This window comes from Salvelinus namaycush, chromosome 17 (assembly GCF_016432855.1).
Source record: "Salvelinus namaycush isolate Seneca chromosome 17, SaNama_1.0, whole genome shotgun sequence".
In the NCBI taxonomy this organism is placed as follows: domain Eukaryota; kingdom Metazoa; phylum Chordata; class Actinopteri; order Salmoniformes; family Salmonidae; genus Salvelinus; species Salvelinus namaycush.
Window position 1 is genome coordinate 34900681 of NC_052323.1, and position 21387 is coordinate 34922067.

Consider the following 21387-nt stretch of genomic DNA (forward strand, 5'->3'; position numbering starts at 1 on the left):
AAAGGGGAGGGTCAGGCTGGTGGGTAAGACAGGGCTGGGGCTGCAGTGGAAAGGGGAGGGTCAGGTTGGTGGGTAAGACAGGGCTGGGGCTGCAGTAGAAAGGGGAGGGTCAGGCTGGTGGGTAAGACAGGGCTGGGGCTGCAGTGGAAAGGGGAGGGTCAGGCTGGTGGGTAACACAGGGCTGGGGCTGCAGTGGAAAGGGGAGGGTCAGGCTGGTGGGTAAGACAGGGCTGGGGCTGCAGTGTAAAGGGGAGGGTCAGGCTGGTGGGTAAGACAGGGCTGGGGCTGCAGTGGAAAGGGGAGGATCAGGCTGGTGGGTAAGACAGGGCTGGGGCTGCAGTGGAAAGGGGAGGGTCAGGCTGGTGGGTAAGACAGGGCTGGGGCTGCAGTGGAAAGGGGAGGGTCAGGCTGGTGGGTAAGACAGGGCTGGGGCTGCAGTGGAAAGGGGAGGGTCAGGCTGGTGGGTAAGACAGGGCTGGGGCTGGAGGAGAGAGGGGAGGGTCAGGCTGGTGGGTAAGACAGGGCTGGGGCTGGAGGAGAGAGGGGAGGGTTGGGCTGGAGGGTAAGACAGGGCTGGGGCTGGAGGAGAGAGGGGAGGGTCAGGCTGGTGGGTAAGACAGGGCTGGGGCTGGAGTGGAAAGGGGAGGGTCAGGCTGGTGGGTAAGACAGGGCTGGGGCTGGAGGAGAGAGGGGAGGGTTGGGCTGGTGGGTAAGGGGGCTGGGGCGGCAGGGGGAGGGTCAGGCTGGTGGGCAAGACAGGGCTGGGGCTGGAGGAGAGAGGGGAGGGTTGGGCTGGTGGGTAAGACAGGGCTGGGGCTGGAGGAGAGAGGGGAGGGTTGGGCTGGTGGGTAAGACAGGGCTGGGGCTGGAGGAGAGAGGGGAGGGTCAGGCTGGTGGGTAAGACAGGGCTGGGGCTGGAGGAGAGAGGGGAGGGTTGGGCTGGTGGGTAAGACAGGGCTGGGGCTGGAGGAGAGAGGGGAGGGTCAGGCTGGTGGGTAAGACAGGGCTGGGGCTGGAGGAGAGAGGGGAGGGTTGGGCTGGTGGGTAAGACAGGGCTGGGGCTGGAGGAGAGAGGGGAGGGTTGGGCTGGTGGGTAAGACAGGGCTGGCGCTGCAGTGGAAAGGGGAGGGTCAGGCTGGTGGGTAAGACAGGGCTGGGGCTGGAGGAGAGAGGGGAGGGTTGGGCTGGTGGGTAAGACAGGGCTGGGGCTGGAGGAGAGAGGGGAGGGTTGGGCTGGTGGGTAAGACAGGGCTGGGGCTGGAGGCGAGAGGGGGGGGTCAGGCTGGTGGGTAAGACAGGGCTGGAGGAGAGAGGGGAGGGAAGGGCTGGTGGGTAAGACAGGGCTGGAGGAGAGAGGGGAGGGAAGGGCTGGTGGGTAAGACAGGGCTGGAGGAGAGAGGGGAGGGTTGGGCTGGTGGGTAAGACAGGGCTGGGGCTGGAGGCGAGAGGGGAGGGTCAGGCTGGTGGGTAAGACAGGGTTGGAGGAGAGAGGGGAGGGAAGGGCTGGAGGAGAGCATACAGCTGAGTGGAGATGACTCTATCACAGAGACTCACAGAGGATTGAAATCAAAGCCTGAGAGACACGCAATGCAACATGACAGTGTAAGCAGGAGTAGCAGCACACTGCTCTGCCATCGTGGGTGTGTGAGTGTATGTGAGTGCATGTGTGTGTGTCTGTGTGTGTGTGAGCACATGTGTGTGTGAATCTGAGAAACAGCAATTTCAGGTAGTAGGTCAGGAGATTTTTCCCAACCCCTTTGACTGTTCTCTCAACGGGCAGAGGGGTTAGAGTGGGATGCTGTAATATCCGGGGGAATGAGAGGTGATGTTTCCCATGGGTTCTGCTCCTGGCCATTTCTCCCTCACAATGGGGTTGAGAGGGGGAGGGATGGGGCTTTGGTGAGGCTGATATCTATCTTCTATCTATCTCTCTCTCTTCATCTTCATCACCTCACTCAGCCCTCACTATAGACATTGTGAGTGTGTGTGTGTGTGTGTGTGAGTGTTTAAACCATGCAATGTGCAGGTTACATCTGTGTGTGGCTCTCCTCTCATCTCCTGATCATCTCAGATGCCTTCCCTCCCTCCTGTGAGATGTGACATGTCCAACATGGAACCACCACCAGGCCGGGCGGCAATGCAATAGCCAAAGGTGCGGTGGCGTTGGAGACCGTGGGAGAAGAAGTGTGGAGGCAGCTGTGGAGTTTAAAGAACCGGCCTGGAGTTTAGACGTCAAAACAAATGAGGCCACCGTAACTCATCACCTACTTGTTGCTGCGTGACGGAATCCATCCGAAAGAATTGGAATTGTTTGCCTTTGTTCTGCTTAGCGTGGAGGGTTCAGCTGAATGTTTGCCTTTCTTCTGCTTAGCGTGGAGGGTTCAGCTGATTGTTTGCCTTTGTTCTGTTTAGCGTGGAGGGTTCAGCTGATTGTTTGCCTTTGTTCTGCTTAGCGTGGAGGGTTCAGCTGATTGTTTGCCTTTGTTCTGTTTAGCGTGGAGGGTTCAGCTGATTGTTTGCCTTTGTTCTGCTTAGCGTGGAGGGTTCAGCTGATTGTTTGCCTTTGTTCTGCTTAGCGTGGAGGGTTCAGCTGATTGTTTGCCTTTGTTCTGCTTAGCGTGGAGGGTTCAGCTGATTGTTTGCCTTTGTTCTGCTTAGCTTGGAGGGTTCAGCTGATTGTTTGCCTTTGTTCTGTTTAGCGTGGAGGGTTCAGCTGATTGTTTGCCTTTGTTCTGCTTAGCGTGGAGGGTTCAGCTGATTGTTTGCCTTTGTTCTGCTTAGCGTGGAGGGTTCAGCTGATTGTTTGCCTTTGTTCTGCTTAGCGTGGAGGGTTCAGCTGATTGTTTGCCTTTGTTCTGCTTAGCGTGGAGGGTTCAGCTGATTGTTTGCCTTTGTTCTGCTTAGCGTGGAGGGTTCAGCTGATTGTTTGCCTTTGTTCTGCTTAGCGTGGAGGGTTCAGCTGATTGTTTGCCTTTGTTCTGCTTAGCGTGGAGGGTTCAGCTGATTGTTTGCCTTTGTTCTGTTTAGCGTGGAGGGTTCAGCTGATTGTTTGCCTTTGTTCTGTTTAGCGTGGAGGGTTCAGCTGATTGTTTGCCTTTGTTCTGCTTAGCGTGGAGGGTTCAGCTGATTGTTTGCCTTTGTTCTGCTTAGCGTGGAGGGTTCAGCTGATTGTTTGCCTTTGTTCTGCTTAGCGTGGAGGGTTCAGCTGATTGTTTGCCTTTGTTCTGCTTAGCGTGGAGGGTTCAGCTGATTGTTTGCCTTTGTTCTGTTTAGCGTGGAGGGTTCAGCTGATTGTTTGCCTTTGTTCTGTTTAGCGTGGAGGGTTCAGCTGATTGTTTGCCTTTGTTCTGCTTAGCGTGGAGGGTTCAGCTGATTGTTTGCCTTTGTTCTGCTTAGCGTGGAGGGTTCAGCTGATTGTTTGCCTTTGTTCTGTTTAGCGTGGAGGGTTCAGCTGATTGTTTGCCTTTGTTCTGCTTAGCGTGGAGTGTTCAGCTGATTGTTTGCCTTTGTTCTGCTTAGCGTGGAGGGTTCAGCTGATTGTTTGCCTTTGTTCTGCTTAGCGTGGAGGGTTCAGCTGATTGTTTGCCTTTGTTCTGTTTAGCGTGGAGGGTTCAGCTGATTGTTTGCCTTTGTTCTGCTTAGCGTGGAGGGTTCAGCTGATTGTTTGCCTTTGTTCTGCTTAGCGTGGAGGGTTCAGCTGATTGTTTGCCTTTGTTCTGCTTAGCGTGGAGGGTTCAGCTGATTGTTTGCCTTTGTTCTGCTTAGCGTGGAGGGTTCAGCTGATTGTTTGCCTTTGTTCTGCTTAGCGTGGAGGGTTCAGCTGATTGTTTGCCTTTGTTCTGTTTAGCGTGGAGGGTTCAGCTGATTGTTTGCCTTTGTTCTGTTTAGCTTTTAGGGTTCAGCTGATTGTTTGCCTTTGTTCTGCTTAGCGTGGAGGGTTCAGCTGATTGTTTGCCTTTGTTCTGCTTAGCGTGGCGGGTTCAGCTGATTGTTTGCCTTTGTTCTGCTTAGCGTGGAGGGTTCAGCTGATTGTTTGCCTTTGTTCTGTTTAGCGTGGAGGGTTCAGCTGATTGTTTGCCTTTGTTCTGTTTAGCTTTTAGGGTTCAGCTGATTGTTTGCCTTTGTTCTGCTTAGCGTGGAGGGTTCAGCTGATTGTTTGCCTTTGTTCTGCTTAGCTTTTAGGGTTCAGCTGATTGTTTGCCTTTGTTCTGCTTAGCGTGGAGGGTTCAGCTGATTGTTTGCCTTTGTTCTGCTTAGCGTGGAGGGTTCAGCTGATTGTTTGCCTTTGTTCTGTTTAGCGTGGAGGGTTCAGCTGATTGTTTGCCTTTGTTCTGCTTAGCTTTTAGGGTTCAGCTGATTGTTTGCCTTTGTTCTGCTTAGCGTGGAGGGTTCATCTGATTGTTTGCCTTTGTTCTGTTTAGCGTGGACGGTTCAGCTGATTGTTTGCCTTTGTTCTGTTTAGCTTTTAGGGTTCAGCTGATTGTTTGTCTTTGTTCTGCTTAGCGTGGAGGGTTCAGCTGATTGTTTGCCTTTGTTCTGCTTAGTGTGGAGGGTTCAGCTGATTGTTTGCCTTTGTTCTGCTTCGCGTGGAGGGTTCAGCTGAATGTTTGCCTTTCTTCTGCTTAGCGTGGAGGGTTCAGCTGATTGTTTGCCTTTGTTCTGTTTAGCGTGGAGGGTTCAGCTGATTGTTTGCCTTTGTTCTGTTTAGCGTGGAGGGTTCAGCTTATTGTTTGCCTTTGTTCTGCTTAGCGTGGAGGGTTCAGCTGATTGTTTGCCTTTGTTCTGCTTAGCGTGGAGGGTTCAGCTGATTGTTTGCCTTTGTTCTGCTTAGCGTGGAGGGTTCAGCTGATTGTTTGCCTTTGTTCTGTTTAGCGTGGAGGGTTCAGCTGATTGTTTGCCTTTGTTCTGTTTAGCGTGGAGGGTTCAGCTGATTGTTTGCCTTTGTTCTGCTTAGCGTGGAGGGTTCAGCTGATTGTTTGCCTTTGTTCTGCTTAGCGTGGAGGGTTCAGCTGATTGTTTGCCTTTGTTCTGTTTAGCGTGGAGGGTTCAGCTGATTGTTTGCCTTTGTTCTGCTTAGCGTGGAGTGTTCAGCTGATTGTTTGCCTTTGTTCTGCTTAGCGTGGAGGGTTCAGCTGATTGTTTGCCTTTGTTCTGCTTAGCGTGGAGGGTTCAGCTGATTGTTTGCCTTTGTTCTGTTTAGCGTGGAGGGTTCAGCTGATTGTTTGCCTTTGTTCTGCTTAGCGTGGAGGGTTCAGCTGATTGTTTGCCTTTGTTCTGCTTAGCGTGGAGGGTTCAGCTGATTGTTTGCCTTTGTTCTGCTTAGCGTGGAGGGTTCAGCTGATTGTTTGCCTTTGTTCTGCTTAGCGTGGAGGGTTCAGCTGATTGTTTGCCTTTGTTCTGCTTAGCGTGGAGGGTTCAGCTGATTGTTTGCCTTTGTTCTGTTTAGCGTGGAGGGTTCAGCTGATTGTTTGCCTTTGTTCTGTTTAGCTTTTAGGGTTCAGCTGATTGTTTGCCTTTGTTCTGCTTAGCTTTTAGGGTTCAGCTGATTGTTTGCCTTTGTTCTGCTTAGCGTGGAGGGTTCAGCTGATTGTTTGCCTTTGTTCTGCTTAGCGTGGAGGGTTCAGCTGATTGTTTGCCTTTGTTCTGCTTAGCGTGGAGGGTTCAGCTGATTGTTTGCCTTTGTTCTGCTTAGCGTGGAGGGTTCAGCTGATTGTTTGCCTTTGTTCTGCTTAGCGTGGAGGGTTCAGCTGATTGTTTGCCTTTGTTCTGTTTAGCGTGGAGGGTTCAGCTGATTGTTTGCCTTTGTTCTGCTTAGCGTGGAGGGTTCAGCTGATTGTTTGCCTTTGTTCTGTTTAGCGTGGAGGGTTCAGCTGATTGTTTGCCTTTGTTCTGCTTAGCGTGGAGGGTTCAGCTGATTTTTTGCCTTTGTTCTGTTTAGCGTGGAGGGTTCAGCTGATTGTTTGCCTTTGTTCTGTTTAGCTTTTAGGGTTCAGCTGATTGTTTGCCTTTGTTCTGTTTAGCTTTTAGGGTTCAGCTGATTGTTTGCCTTTGTTCTGCTTAGCGTGGAGGGTTCAGCTGATTGTTTGCCTTTGTTCTGTTTAGCGTGGAGGGTTCAGCTGATTGTTTGCCTTTGTTCTGCTTAGCTTTTAGGGTTCAGCTGATTGTTTGCCTTTGTTCTGCTTAGCGTGGAGGGTTCAGCTGATTGTTTGCCTTTGTTCTGTTTAGCGTGGAGGGTTCAGCTGATTGTTTGCCTTTGTTCTGCTTAGCTTTTAGGGTTCAGCTGATTGTTTGCCTTTGTTCTGCTTAGCGTGGAGGGTTCAGCTGATTGTTTGCCTTTGTTCTGCTTAGCTTTTAGGGTTCAGCTGATTGTTTGCCTTTGTTCTGCTTAGCGTGGAGGGTTCAGCTGATTGTTTGCCTTTGTTCTGCTTAGCGTGGAGGGTTCAGCTGATTGTTTGCCTTTGTTCTGCTTAGCGTGGAGGGTTCAGCTGATTGTTTGCCTTTGTTCTGCTTAGCGTGGAGGGTTCAGCTGATTGTTTGCCTTTGTTCTGCTTAGCTTTTAGGGTTCAGCTGATTGTTTGCCTTTGTTCTGCTTAGCGTGGAGGGTTCAGCTGATTGTTTGCCTTTGTTCTGCTTAGCTTTTAGGGTTCATCTGATTGTTTGCCTTTGTTCTGCTTAGCGTGGAGGGTTCAGCTGATTGTTTGCCTTTGTTCTGCTTAGCGTGGAGGGTTCAGCTGATTGTTTGCCTTTGTTCTGCTTAGCGTGGAGGGTTCAGCTGATTGTTTGCCTTTGTTCTGCTTAGCGTGGAGGGTTCAGCTGATTGTTTGCCTTTGTTCTGCTTAGCGTGGAGGGTTCAGCTGATTGTTTGCCTTTGTTCTGCTTAGCGTGGAGGGTTCAGCTGAAGCACACAGACACAATCAGATGTTATCCTGCTAATTGAAATAAACCTGGAGAGGCTGTACAGAGAAACAACATGATCTGCAGCTCTAAATCCATGTGGTTTGAGTCTAAGTGAGGGCTTATGAGAGAAAACCCACAACAGTAAGGCACTTGGCATTTGGACATTGAAACCACAGCGATGTTATCCAATAGAGACATGCTTTATGGCTTCTGCTAGAGGAGGGCGGAGAAAGTAGGGGAGAGGAGGGTGGAGGGGGGAGAGGAGGTGAGACAAGAGAGGGGGAGGGGAATAAGAAAAATAGCAGATGAGGAGGATTCAGGTTCTGTGGCAGATGGAGGGTACTCAGTTGCAGCCAGAGGGACAGGTAGGACGGACATACAGACAGAGAGAAAGAGAGAGACATGAGTACCGAGTACCGGCCATTACAGCTTAAATGAGGACAGATTGAATCTAAGCTGCGTGGAGGGTTGGCTCTGCTGGGACACGGTGGGGTCGTTCCTCTCAGCCCATCTCTCCATTCCTCTAACTTCCTGCTTCCTACCACCACTGCGCTGCATTGGCTCAGTCACACTTCCCAAGCTCCCAGTGATATTGCAAGAGGCAGAGTCTGGTGGCAAGGCAATTTCCTGTTCTCAAAAGTGCTGTTTGAGAGCTAATGATAGCCCCCCCCCCCCCCCCCCCCCCCCAAAACCTCTTACTCTAATCCATCCTACTCTTACCCTGTTTCAGTGTATCTCTCTCTCTCGCTCTCTCTCTCTCTCTCTCTCTCTCTCTCTCTCTCTCTCTCTCTCTCTCTCTCCCTCTCTCTAGCTCTCTCCCTCTCTCTCTGTTTCTCTTTCTCCCTCTCTCTAGCTCTCTCACTCTCTCTCTGTTTCTCTCTCTCTCACTCTCTCTCTGTCTCCTCGTCCCTACTTCTATTTATCTCTCCCTGTTATTTGACACATACAGACTGTTGTATTGGCTGAAGGCAACCTTTCAATCAGACCACACTGCGACATAAAGACTGATGTGTCCTGTGGGAGGCATACAGTACTGGTGCTGGTACTTAAAAATGCATGGAATATCTGATTCACACTGATTCCTCAACCACTGACTGTCTCTTCTCTCTCCCTCCCTCCCTCTCTCTTCTCTTCTCTCCCTCTCTCTACTCTGTCTCTCCCCCATCTCTCTTCTCTCCCTCTCTCTACTCTCTCTCCCTTTCTCGTCTTTCCCTCTCTCTACTCTCTCTCCCCCTCTCTCTTCTCTCTCTCTTCTCTCCCTCTCTCTACTCTCTCTGCCCCTCTCTCCCTTTCTCGTCTCTCTCTACTCTCTCCCTCTCTCTTCTCTCTCTCCCTTTCTCTACTCTCTCTACTCTCGCTCTCTCTACTCTCTCTCCCCTCTCTCTTCTCTCCCTCTCTCTCCCCTCTCTCTTCTCTCCCTCTCTCTACCCTCGCTCCCCCTCTCTCCACTCTCTCCCTCTCTCTTGTCTCTCTCTACTCTGTCTCTCCACCTCTCTCTTCTCTCCCTTACTCTCTTCTCTCCCTCTCTCTCTGGGTTATATGCTCCTCTGTGAGCTATGACTGGGCATCCCTCTTCCTGGCAGCATAAAAGCATTAATCATGAGCATCAGCAGTGTTTATGATATAGGCAGCGAGGTCAGAGAGGATATGGGCCGAGGGGCAAGGAGACCTCGACTGGGTCAGGTCACATCAATTCCCTTGGAAATGCCAACTCTCGCTTCTAAATGGTACAACTGACTGACTTAACTAGCATGTAAAGACCAGCCAAACCAAAAGCACCGAATAGCAAAAACATATTTTTGACCGGGTCCATTTACAAAAAATACATAAGAAAAAATCACAACCAGAACCGTGGTATCACACTACATATAACGTGACAGGACTCCTCCACCTCACCCACTAAACCATGCTAACACACTACATATAACGTGACAGGACTCCTCCACCTCACCCACTAAAACATGCTAACACACTACATATAACATGACAGGACTCCTCCACCTCACCCACTAAAACATGCTAACACACTACATATAACGTGACAGGCCTCCTCCACCTCATCCACTAAACCATGCTAACAAACTACATATAACATGACAGGACTCCTCCACCTCACCCACTAAACCATGCTAACACACTACATATAACGTGACAGGACTCCTCCACCTCACCCACTAAAACATGCTAACACACTACATATAACATGACAGGACTCCTCCACCTCACCCACTAAAACATGCTAACACACTACATATAACGTGACAGGACTCCTCCACCTCACCCACTAAACCATGCTAACACACTACATATAACGTGACAGGACTCCTCCACCTCACCCACTAAACCATGCTAACACACTACATATAACATGACAGGACTCCTCCACCTCACCCACTAAACCATGCTAACACACTACATATAACGTGACAGGACTCCTCCACCTCACCCACTAAACCATGCTAACACACTACATATAACGTGACAGGACTCCTCCACCTCACCCACTAAAACATGCTAACACACTACATATAACGTGACAGGACTCCTCCACCTCACCCACTAAACCATGCTAACACACTACATATAACGTGACAGGACTCCTCCACCTCACCCACTAAACCATGCTAACACACTACATATAACGTGACAGGACTCCTCCACCTCACCCACTAAAACATGCTAACACACTACATATAACGTGACAGGACTCCTCCACCTCACCCACTAAACCATGCTAACACACTACATATAACGTGACAGGACTCCTCCACCTCACCCACTAAACCATGCTAACACACTACATATAACGTGTCAGGACTACTCCACCTCACCCACTAAAACATGCTAACACACTACATATAACGTGTCAGGACTCCTCCACCTCACCCACTAAAACATGCTAACACACTACATATAACGTGACAGGACTCCTCCACCTCACCCACTAAACCATGCTAACACACTACATATAACGTGACAGGACTCCTCCACCTCACCCACTAAAACATGCTAACACACTACATATAACATGACAGGACTCCTCCACCTCACCCACTAAACCATGCTAACACACTACATATAACGTGTCAGGACTCCTCCACCTCACCCACTAAAACATGCTAACACACTACATATAACGTGACAGGACTCCTCCACCTCACCCACTAAACCATGCTAACACACTACATATAACGTGACAGGACCCCTCCACCTCACCCACTAAACCATGCTAACACACTACATATAACGTGTCAGGACTCCTCTACCTCACCCACTAAAACACGCTAACACACTACATATAACGTGTCAGGACTCCTCCACCTCACCCACTAAACCATGCTAACACACTACATATAACATGACAGGACTCCTCCACCTCACCCACTAAACCATGCTAACACACTACATATAACATGACAGGACTCCTCCACCTCACCCACTAAACCATGCTAACACACTACATATAACGTGTCAGGACTCCTCCACCTCACCCACTAAACCATGCTAACACACTACATATAACATGACAGGACTCCTCCACCTCACCCACTAAACCATGCTAACACACTACATATAACGTGACAGGACTCCTCCACCTCACCCACTAAAACATGCTAACACACTACATATAACATGACAGGACTCTTCCACCTCACCCACTAAACCATGCTAACACACTACATATAACGTGACAGGACTCCTCCACCTCACCCACTAAACCATGCTAACACACTACATATAACGTGACAGGACTCCTCCACCTCACCCACTAAAACATGCTAACACACTACATATAATGTGACAGGACTCCTCCACCTCACCCACTAAGACATGCTAACACACTACATATAACATGACAGGACTCCTCCACCTCACCCACTAAACCATGCTAACACACTACATATAACGTGACAGGACCCCTCCACCTCACCCACTAAACCATGCTAACACACTACATATAACGTGACAGGACTCCTCCACCTCACCCACTAAACCATGCTAACACACTACATATAACGTGTCAGGACTCCTCCACCTCACCCACTAAACCATGCTAACACACTACATATAACGTGACAGGACCCCTCCACCTCACCCACTAAACCATGCTAACACACTACATATAACGTGACAGGACTCCTCCACCTCACCCACTAAACCATGCTAACACACTACATATAACGTGACAGGACTCCTCCACCTCACCCACTAAACCATGCTAACACACTACATATAACATGACAGGACTCCTCCACCTCACCCACTAAACCATGCTAACACACTACATATAACATGACAGGACTCCTCCACCTCATCCACTAAACCATGCTAACACACTACATATAACATGACAGGACTCCTCCACCTCACCCACTAAACCATGCTAACACACTACATATAACATGACAGGTCTCCTCCACCTCACCCACTAAACCATGCTAACACACTACATATAACATGACAGGACTCCTCCACCTCACCCACTAAACCATGCTAACACACTACATATAACATGACAGGACTCCTCCACCTCATCCACTAAACCATGCTAACACACTACATATAACGTGACAGGACTCCTCCACCTCACCCACTAAACCATGCTAACACACTACATATAACATGACAGGACTCCTCCACCTCACCCACTAAACCATGCTAACACACTACATATAACATGACAGGACTCCTCCACCTCACCCACTAAACCATGCTAACACACTACATATAACGTGTCAGGACTCCTCCACCTCACCCACTAAACCATGCTAACACACTACATATAACATGACAGGACTCCTCCACCTCACCCACTAAACCATGCTAACACACTACATATAACATGACAGGACTCCTCCACCTCATCCACTAAACCATGCTAACACACTACATATAACGTGACAGGACTCCTCCACCTCACCCACTAAACCATGCTAACACACTACATATAACATGACAGGACTCCTCCACCTCACCCACTAAACCATGCTAACACACTACATATAACATGACAGGACTCCTCCACCTCACCCACTAAACCATGCTAACACACTACATATAACATGACAGGACTCCTCCACCTCATCCACTAAACCATGCTAACACACTACATATAACATGACAGGACTCCTCCACCTCACCCACTAAACCATGCTAACACACTACATATAACATGACAGGACTCCTCCACCTCACCCACTAAACCATGCTAACACACTACATATAACATGACAGGACTCCTCCACCTCACCCACTAAACCATGCTAACACACTACATATAACATGACAGGACTCCTCCACCTCACCCACTAAACCATGCTAACACACTACATATAACGTGACAGGACTCCTCCACCTCACCCACTAAACCATGCTAACACACTACATATAACATGACAGTACTCCTCTACCTCACCCACTAAACCATGCTAACACACTACATATAACATGACAGTACTAACACACTCACCATACAGCTTCCATTCAGTCTGAATCTCCAGTCACATCACAACCAAATCCAACAATGTTTTTAACAGTTCAAATACACAACACAGGGTCACGTCCAAAGGCAGTATGCAATGATGCGGGGATGGAGGGGCGGTGGGAGTGGTGCGCCCCCCTGGATGGTGTCATTTGGTGTACCATGGGTTTTTGTGTGAAAGAGGTGCTTTTCCCTCACCAGCGGGTCCAAAACATCATTAAAGTCTACTCATATTAAAGAGGTCATCGAAAGAATGCATTTGGTAAAATAACAGTAATAAAGCAGAATGCAGTATCATACAAGCCTGGGGAATCACAGTGTTAACACAAGGAGTCTATGTCTCCATTCAGATGGTTATGGAGTAACTAACTCACTCTAGTTGGAATAAAGAGGTCCCGGCCAACCTGTCAGGAAAATGCAGAGTGCACACACTGAAAGATGACATGGACGAGGGGAGGGGAGGGGCTGTCGTACGTGGTAATGTGAAAACTTCTTATCAATGTGTGATGACGTGGAAGTAACCTTGAGATACTGTAGCATGGAAATGTCTCAGCTGCACTTCCACTCATAAAAAATGACAGACCCTGTTCGGACGGTACAAAAATAAAGAGTAGCGTTCATTGAGAGCCAGAAATTTCTGTACAAAAAGTGGTCATAAAATATTCAGCACTCTTCTCTGGAGAGTGCAGCAGAAGGGGGAAGATGGAAGACGGACATGCACCACTCTGGTAACAACATGAGGGTTTCCAAATATAACCTGCAGGCAAGTCTGAAATGCTCTTTGGCTTCTCAAAGAGCATTTCAGACTTGATTAGGTTTGCGACAACTTTAACCAATGATTTAAAACTTTCTACCCCCAAATCTACCAATCAATTATAATTTATATCATACTATAATTCATATTTCATTATAATAGTTTCTAGTTCTCAATAGTATCATTTGACTCTCTCAGTTAAGAAATGATAAATAATATTTAGCACCAGTAAATGAAGGGGAACATTTTCTTAACCAGTGTTCTAATACAATGCTACTATTTTGATTAATTCAAATGTGAAAATCTGATTTTTTAAAACACAATTCATCTGCCTGGTGCAACTCACATTTGACAAGTATCTTCAAGGAGATCTTGAGATAAAAATCTGAATTTATTATAATCAAATGTCCTTAGAGCTGAAACCCTCCTATGAATAATCATCAAAGAATCAATGGCACATTAGTCCATCTATCCCCTCCACCCATCTATCCCCTCCACCCATCTATCCCCCACCCATCTATCCCCTCCACCCATCTATCCCCTGCACCCATCTATCCCCTCCACCCATCTATCCCCTCCACCCATCTATCCCCTCCACCCATCTATCCCCTCCACCCATCTATCCCCTCCACCCATCTATCCCCCACCCATCTATCCCCTCCACCCATCTATCCCCTCCACCCATCTATCCCCTCCACCCATCTATCCCCCCACCCATCTATCCCCCCACCCATCTATCCCCTCCACCCATCTATCCCCTCCACCCATCTATCCCCTCCACCCATCTATCCCCTCCACGCATCTATCCCCTCCACCCATCTATCCCCCACCCATCTATCCCCTCCACCCATCTATCCCCCACCCATCTATCCCCTCCACCCATCTATCCCCCACCCATCTATCCCCTCCACCCATCTATCCCCTCCACCCATCTATCCCCTCCACCCATCTATCCCCCCACCCATCTATCCCCTCCACCCATCTATCCCCTCCACCCATCTATTCCCTCCACCCATCTATCCCCTCCACCCATCCAACCCTTCCACCTATCTATCCCCCCAGCCATCTATCCTCCCACCAGGCTATATGTTGTCCCACCATGCAGTGTGCTCGTCTGGCTCCAGACCTTTCTCCATCTCATTGAGATGCAAGGCACGCCCAACATGAGAAAATGTCCCAGATAACTTTGAAGTCATTAGTTCAGTCATTACCACAGTTATGTTAAATCCAAATTACAATTCATCACCAGAAAGAGCCAATCGTTTATTTTGTGTAACTTGGCAAGCGTTAAACTGTATTCAGTCATTTGAAGTCACGGAGCTGCACTCATTATGGAAGCCTATTTAGCGTTAGTGCCCTCCACTAAATCAGTTCTTATTCATTAGCAACTTGAGGGAATGCTTAACATCTAACAGCGAGTTGACGTGATTGTATAAGTCATTCTTCTCAGGAGAAATAAGCTAAGGCTTTTGTATTTGTTATTTTCTGTGAGAGCCAGCCATCTATGCATCAATAGGAATCAACTCTTTTAAATGACTTGTTAAATCTGATGTCAGATGCTGTTCTTCTTTTTGATAGTTTAATGAACATTGTGATTAGAAACATAGAATGTGTCTACCACCCTGATTTCTGTTTGTAAAAGGGTATTTGGTCCCAATATGTTGTTGAGATCAAACTACAAAGGAGAATTGATAAAACGGACACTTTTATTGACAGCTTCAATAAAAAGCTGTCCATCTGACTGTGTCTGGGAATTAATTTAGTCAACCAGTTTCCATTTTCGTACAAAAAAATTCCCCATTTTCTTTGTTGGGCTTTCCCTTCCCAGACAAAACACATATTTCCTAATATGCAACAATGTTGTTCTCCACAATATTCATCAAAAAGACGGTGGTCTTACAATCTGGAAGAATCTGGAAGAAACACGGCTGGTCACGGAGAATTTGTTACATCAATGATACATTATCTTTGCTTATCCCTCTTTATCGGAGGCTCTTGTAGAGGGCACCGATAGTTGCCATGCCAGATCAAATAGAAGAATACATTAAAGATACCCAGAAAGGTACGATTTTAGTGCAGTGATACCAGTGACACAGTGGCACCAGTGATACAGTGATACAGTGATACCAGTGATACCAGTGGTACCAGTGATATAGTGATACAGTCATACAGTGGTACCAGTGATAAAGTGATACCAGTGATAAAGTGATAAAGTGATACCAGTGATACAGTGATACCAGTGATACCAGTGATACCAGTGATAAAGTGATACCAGTGATACAGCGATACCAGTGATAAAGTGATACCAGTGATACAGTGATACCAGTGATAAAGTGATAAAGTGATACCAGTGATACAGTGATACCAGTGATAAAGTGATACCAGTGATACAGCGATACCAGTGATAAAGTGATACCAGTGATACAGCGATACCAGTGATAAAGTGATACCAGTGATAAAGCGATACCAGTGATTCAGCGATACCAGTGATAAAGTGATACCAGTGATAAAGCAATACCAGTGATACAGTGGTACCAGTGATAAAGTGATACCAGTGATAAAGCGATACCAGTGATACAGCGATACCAGTGATAAAGTGATACCAGTGATAAAGTGATACCAGTGATACAGTGGTACCAGTGATAAAGTGATACCAGTGATAAAGTGATACCAGTGATACAGCGATACCAGTGATAAAGTGATACCAGTTATAAAGTGATACCAGTGATACCAGTGATAAAGTAATACCAGTGATAAAGTGATACCAGTGATACAGTGATACCAGTGATAAAGTGATACCAGTGGTACCAGTGGTACCAGCGATACCCTTTGATCATATAACATGAAATAGAGAGGTTCTCATCTATGAGTTCAATTCAAAGGCTAGAAGACAGCACACGTACAAATACTCTGGCTATCAGCAGAAATTGACATCTTCTGCACCATGGACAGGAACCAATTGTAATTTCAATTCACCACTGTTACACTGGGGAACAGATATAGGGCTGTGCATTAAGACCATTCAGCTCCAGTATCTATTCAGAAAATGTGTTAGGTACGCTACCATACAATTCAACACTTTGTTTTATATTAAAAGAGAGAAAATTGCTCAAATAAAAAGCCTAATCTACCAAGAGAGCATGACCTAATTAAAATGATGGGTTTCTATCACAGCAATCTCTTACTGGTGCTCCAGTCCAATGATCTATGTTTCAGCTGCATGGACATATGGTGGAATTAGCACCTTTAAACAACATGTATTTACATCTTCACATTCTCCACTAATAGACACTTTTGAAATGGGCTGTGGTCGAGCAGGAGGAAGTGCTGTATTACTAATAAAAACTGAATCCACACACACTGACATTTATGCCTGGTGTGGTCAGCCAGCTCGGACGCCATCTCATCTCCATCATGACATTTTTTTGCTGTGGTCATAAAACCCTCACTACCTTCTCTAAGAGCTGAGGCAGGGCTAGGACATGGGGAGGAGGACACTCAAAATGAACAGCCAGTCCAGCTGAAGCAGGGCTAGGACATGGGGAGGAGGACACTCAAAATGAACAGCCAGTCCAGCTGAAGCAGGGCTAGGACATGGGAAGGAGGACACTCAAAATGAACAGCCAGTCCAGCTGAGGCAGGGCTAGGACAAGGGGAGGAGGACACTCAAAATGAACAGCCAGTCCAGTCCAGCAGAAGAATCACTGTCTTTCATTTAAGCAGTTCCTGCCCTGCCTTTGAGCACGGCCCTTATTCAAACCTCACAAGCAATTATGTCCAAAAAATGGTCAGACTTTTTTGCAGGTTTTCTGTAGCGGAGGTGAGTGAGACTGACTGTGTGTCTCTCTCGGTCGCAAAATGAGACCTGCTCTAACAGGGGGGATGACAACGGCATTTAGTGCCCTGCCGATGAGCTGATGGATGGGGTAGTGTCTGGGAAATGAAATCCCTATCTTTCTCCCCCAGTTATGTTGTCCTGTCCTATGCTGTCCTATCATATTCTTAGCAGTCCTCCTCCCCAAGGCTTTACCTTTGCTGAGGCTGGAGGCTGGAGGGCTGGAAGACTGGAGGGCTGGAGGTTGGAGAACTGGAGGTGCCCCCAGTGAACTCCTCTGCACCAGGACATCACCGCCTGGGTGCTGCAGGGGCATGTACCTCCCTCCACTGTAACCCAGACCAGGCAAGACCAGACTAGACCAGTCCAGACCAGACCAGACTCGACTGGACCAGACCAGACTGCACCAGACCAGACTGAAACAGACCAGACCAGACTGCACCAGACCAGACTGGAACAGACCAGATCAGACTGGACCAGACCAGACTGGACCAGACCAGACTGGAACAGACCAGATCAGACTGGACCAGACCAGACCAGACTGGACCAGACTAGACCAGTCCAGATCAGACTGGACCAGACCAGACTGGACCAGACTGGACCAGATCAGACTGGAACAGACCAGACTGGACCAGACCAGACTGGACCATACCAGATCAGACCAGACCGGAACAGACCAGACTGGACCAGTCCAGACCAAACTGGACCAGTCCAGACTGGACCAGACCAGATCGGACCGGAACAGACTAGACCAGTCCAGATCAGACTGGACCAGACCAGACTGGACCAGACCAGACTGGAACAGACCAGACCAGACTGGAACAGACCAGACCAGACTGGACCAGACCAGACTAGACCAGTCCAGACTGGACCAAACCGGACCAGACTAGACTGGACCAGACTGAACCAGACCAGATCAGACCAGACTGGACCAGATCAGACCGGAACAGACCAGACTGGACCAGTCCAGACCAGACTGGACCAGACCAGACTGGACCAGTCCAGACTGGACCAGACTGGAACAGTCCAGACTGGACCAGACTGGAACAGACCAGACTAGATCAGACCAGAACGGAACAGACCAGAATGGATCAGACCCCCAGTAACAGCCTTAGCCTCAGTAAGAGTTTCAGACACCATGATACAGTACAGCAGCAGCTCACCAGCGTCTGTCTGGTTTAAAGCTTTACACTGTGTGCACGATGCCAGACACAAGCTACAGTAAACCTGTGGCTCATTCAATAAAGTACGCTATTTCCTGAATGTTCTTGGTTCTCTAGAGGAAATAGTGTATATTACACCACAGTAGATGACTGCAGAAACAGTTTTAACAGGCAACAACGCACAGAGAGAGGATGCTTGGTAAAGTGACTAACAAATACAACACCTGGCGCTAGCTAGCAGCTTAATGTCACAATGCAGCACAGAATGACAATGATCCTGTGTAAAACCGTGGTGGTCACACAGTCGATACGGAGAAACACAAGGCACACGGCGGATGGACTAACACCTCAGGAGGGTGACACTATCACTGCTGTCGCTGGCAGCATGCACAGGTAGGTACGCCGCGCTGCTGCAGCTTCACATCCAACACCCTTTACCCTTCAAAGACGTTCAACAGAAAACACACAGGGAACAGAAGACAGAGAGATAGAGATATAGATAGAGGGAGATAGAGAGATAAATAGGTAGAGCAATAGAGAGATAGAGAGATATATATATAGAGAGAGAGAGCTAGATAGAGAGATTGAGATAGAGACTGAGATAGAGAGATAGAAACAGAGAGATAGTGAGAGAGAAGGAGAGAGATAGAGAGATATAGAGATAGAGAAAAGAAGAGAAGAAAGGGAAGAGCAGGATCGGTCCCTGCAGAAGAGAGGAGAGGAAGAAGGGTATGAGGAGGAGGGGGACTCACAGTATCTCCAGATCACGGAGGGCTCGGAAGGCTCCATCTTCGATGCAGCTGATGTGGTTGCTGTCCAGTTGCCTGCGGAGGGATGAGAGACAGGAGTCAGCGGAAGGTCTGTCTGCAGACGTGGGGGTTTAGGGTACTGGGGGGGGGGGGGGGCTGCAGGAGGAGGAGTGCCAGTATCTGGGTATGGTGAGGGAGGTGGCGGGGAGGGGCTGAAGGTAGGTAGCTACTGGCTAGCCAGTGGGCGCACAGCACAAACTCAGATCTCAGCCCTCACCTCTGCCTCACTGTAACCTGCCAGGGAAGGAAAGGACCAGCTGGCTAAAGTGGCCTGTCTGGCTGCAGCCTATCACCTCACTCTCAACACTGCCCCGTCTCAACACTGCCCCGTGAGTGGAGGAGAGAAAGAGAGAGCGGGTGGGGCGGGGGGGCAGAAGGAGAGTGAACAGAGGCTGGCTATATCCCACCCCGTCTGTCAGCTCTCTATTAATTACATTGCCTCCCTCCTCCTTCTCTTCTCCCCCTCCTCTTCTTCTCCCTCCTCATCTCCTCCCCCTCTGCCTTTCTCTTTCTTTTTTTGTCAGAAAGGGAGTAATTTCATTACATTAGAGTAGCCAATACATTACGAGCTTTTACTGACTCTGTCACTGAAACAATTTCATTAAAGGAGAGGGTTTGTAAATCAGCCCGGGTCACGATGCTGGACTCCCAGACGCTCAGAGCACTTCTTCCTCTTCTTTCTTTTCCTTTTCCTTTAATTTGCAAGTCTCCCGCCCACCCCCCCATACAACCCCCCTTCTCTCCACCCCTCCTTCTCTCCTCTCTCTGCCCAACAAATAGGAGATGGATTGAAGACAAGGCAATACAAAGGGCAGACATCTAGAACGCTCTCCAGCTCCTTTATCCAGACTCCAAAAGCTTCTGTGACATTTAACCTGTTACAGATACTGTCTGCATTTTCTGCTCTGGGCTATAAACAAGACCATATCTCCTCTTCTCTAATATCCTATACCCATCTCCTCCTCTTCCCCTATCTCTCTATACCTAATCCCTGTTACTTTGCTTTCGAGCTCTTTGTTTTCTTCTTATTTCCCTTGGTTCTCATCTAGTAAAGCAGCTGTTTCCTGACTGGTCGTTATCTCTTAGCAGAGGAGACCAGCCGTTTGGAAAGCGTCAACAAGAGAGGAAATGAAATAATCTAGGATATTATTCCATTACAATTTGGTATGAGACATTCACAATGAAAACGACCATCTGTGTAGAATGGAAACAAGCAAAGTTATGGCATCATATATGCAGATAGGAGAATGACATATTGGAGCCATGCTTGTCATGCTTAATCTAATTTCATGATACATGTTGTCTTTATTTGAAATGATTTGCTAACTGGTGAAGCCTGACAAACCTTAGGGAGGAGTGATACTGTGATCAAAGCTAGGTCGTACTTCTGACCCTTTACCTCTAGTTTCCATTTTAGGAAACATCTTGAATCCAATGTATAACTGGAAGGAGGCTATGTGTGTGTGTGTGTGTGTGTGTCTGTGTGTCTGTGTGTGTGTGTACAGTATATATGTGTGTGTGTGTGTGTGTGTGTGTGTGTGTACAGTATATGTGTGTGCGTGTACAGTATGTGTGTGTGTGTAATGGGTGTTGGTGGGGGGGAATGACAGTCCCAAAATTAATTTCCTTACATCTAATTACGTTGGCCTTTAATCATCCCAGTCATAAGCAGTATTGTCAGTTGGAAGCAGGTTGATGCTTCTACCTTGAGGAACATGAAAAGAGTAGAGAGAGAAAGAGGAGAGAGAGCTTAGAGAGAGAGGCGAGAGTAGGAGAGTAGAGAGAGAAAGAGGAGAGAGAGATTAGCGAGAGTAGCGAGAGTAGGAGAGTAGAGAGAGAAAGAGGAGAGAGAGAGGAGAGAGAGATTAGAGAGAGTAGCGAGAGTAGGAGAGTAGAGAGAGAAAGAGGAGAGAGAGGAGAGAGAGTAGAGAGAGATTAGAGAGAGACAGAGAGAGAGAGGAGAGAGAGTAGAGAGAGATTAGAGAGAGAAAGAGAGAGAGATTAGAGAGAGAAAGAGAGAGAGAGATTAGAGAGAGTAGCGAGAGTAGAGAGAATAGAGAGAGAGAGAGATTAGAGAGAGTAGAGAAAAAGAGGAGAGAGAGATAAGAGAGAAAGAGGAGAGAGAGAGTAGAGAGAGAAAGAGAGAGAGAGATTAGAGAGAGTAGCGAGAGTAGGAGAGTAGAGAGAGTAGAGAGAGAGAGAGCGAGAGAGAGGAGAGAGCTGAGCTGCACTTCCTAACCTCCTGCCAAATGTATGACCATATTAGAGACACATATTTCCCTCAGATTACACAGACCCACAAAGAATTCCAAAACAAATCCAATTATGATAAACTGCCATGTCTATTGGGTGAAATATCACAGTGTGCCATCACAGCAGCAAGATTTGTGATTTGTTGCCACAAGATTAAGGCAACCAGTGAAGAACGAACACCAATGTAAATACAA

General features: G+C 47.9%; 1 protein-coding gene across 1 annotated transcript in view; it reads right to left on the reverse strand.

Moving 5' to 3' along the window:
• Nucleotides 1-18879: 18879 nt before the first annotated feature.
• The window catches only part of LOC120062199 (slit homolog 3 protein-like), a 221616-nt gene continuing 219108 nt past the window's right edge, over nucleotides 18880-21387 (reverse strand). Inside the window, exon 5 of the mRNA XM_039012001.1 lies at nucleotides 18880-18955. Within this exon, the coding sequence (XP_038867929.1) occupies nucleotides 18880-18955 (76 nt within the window). The remainder of the gene's footprint in view (nucleotides 18956-21387) is intronic.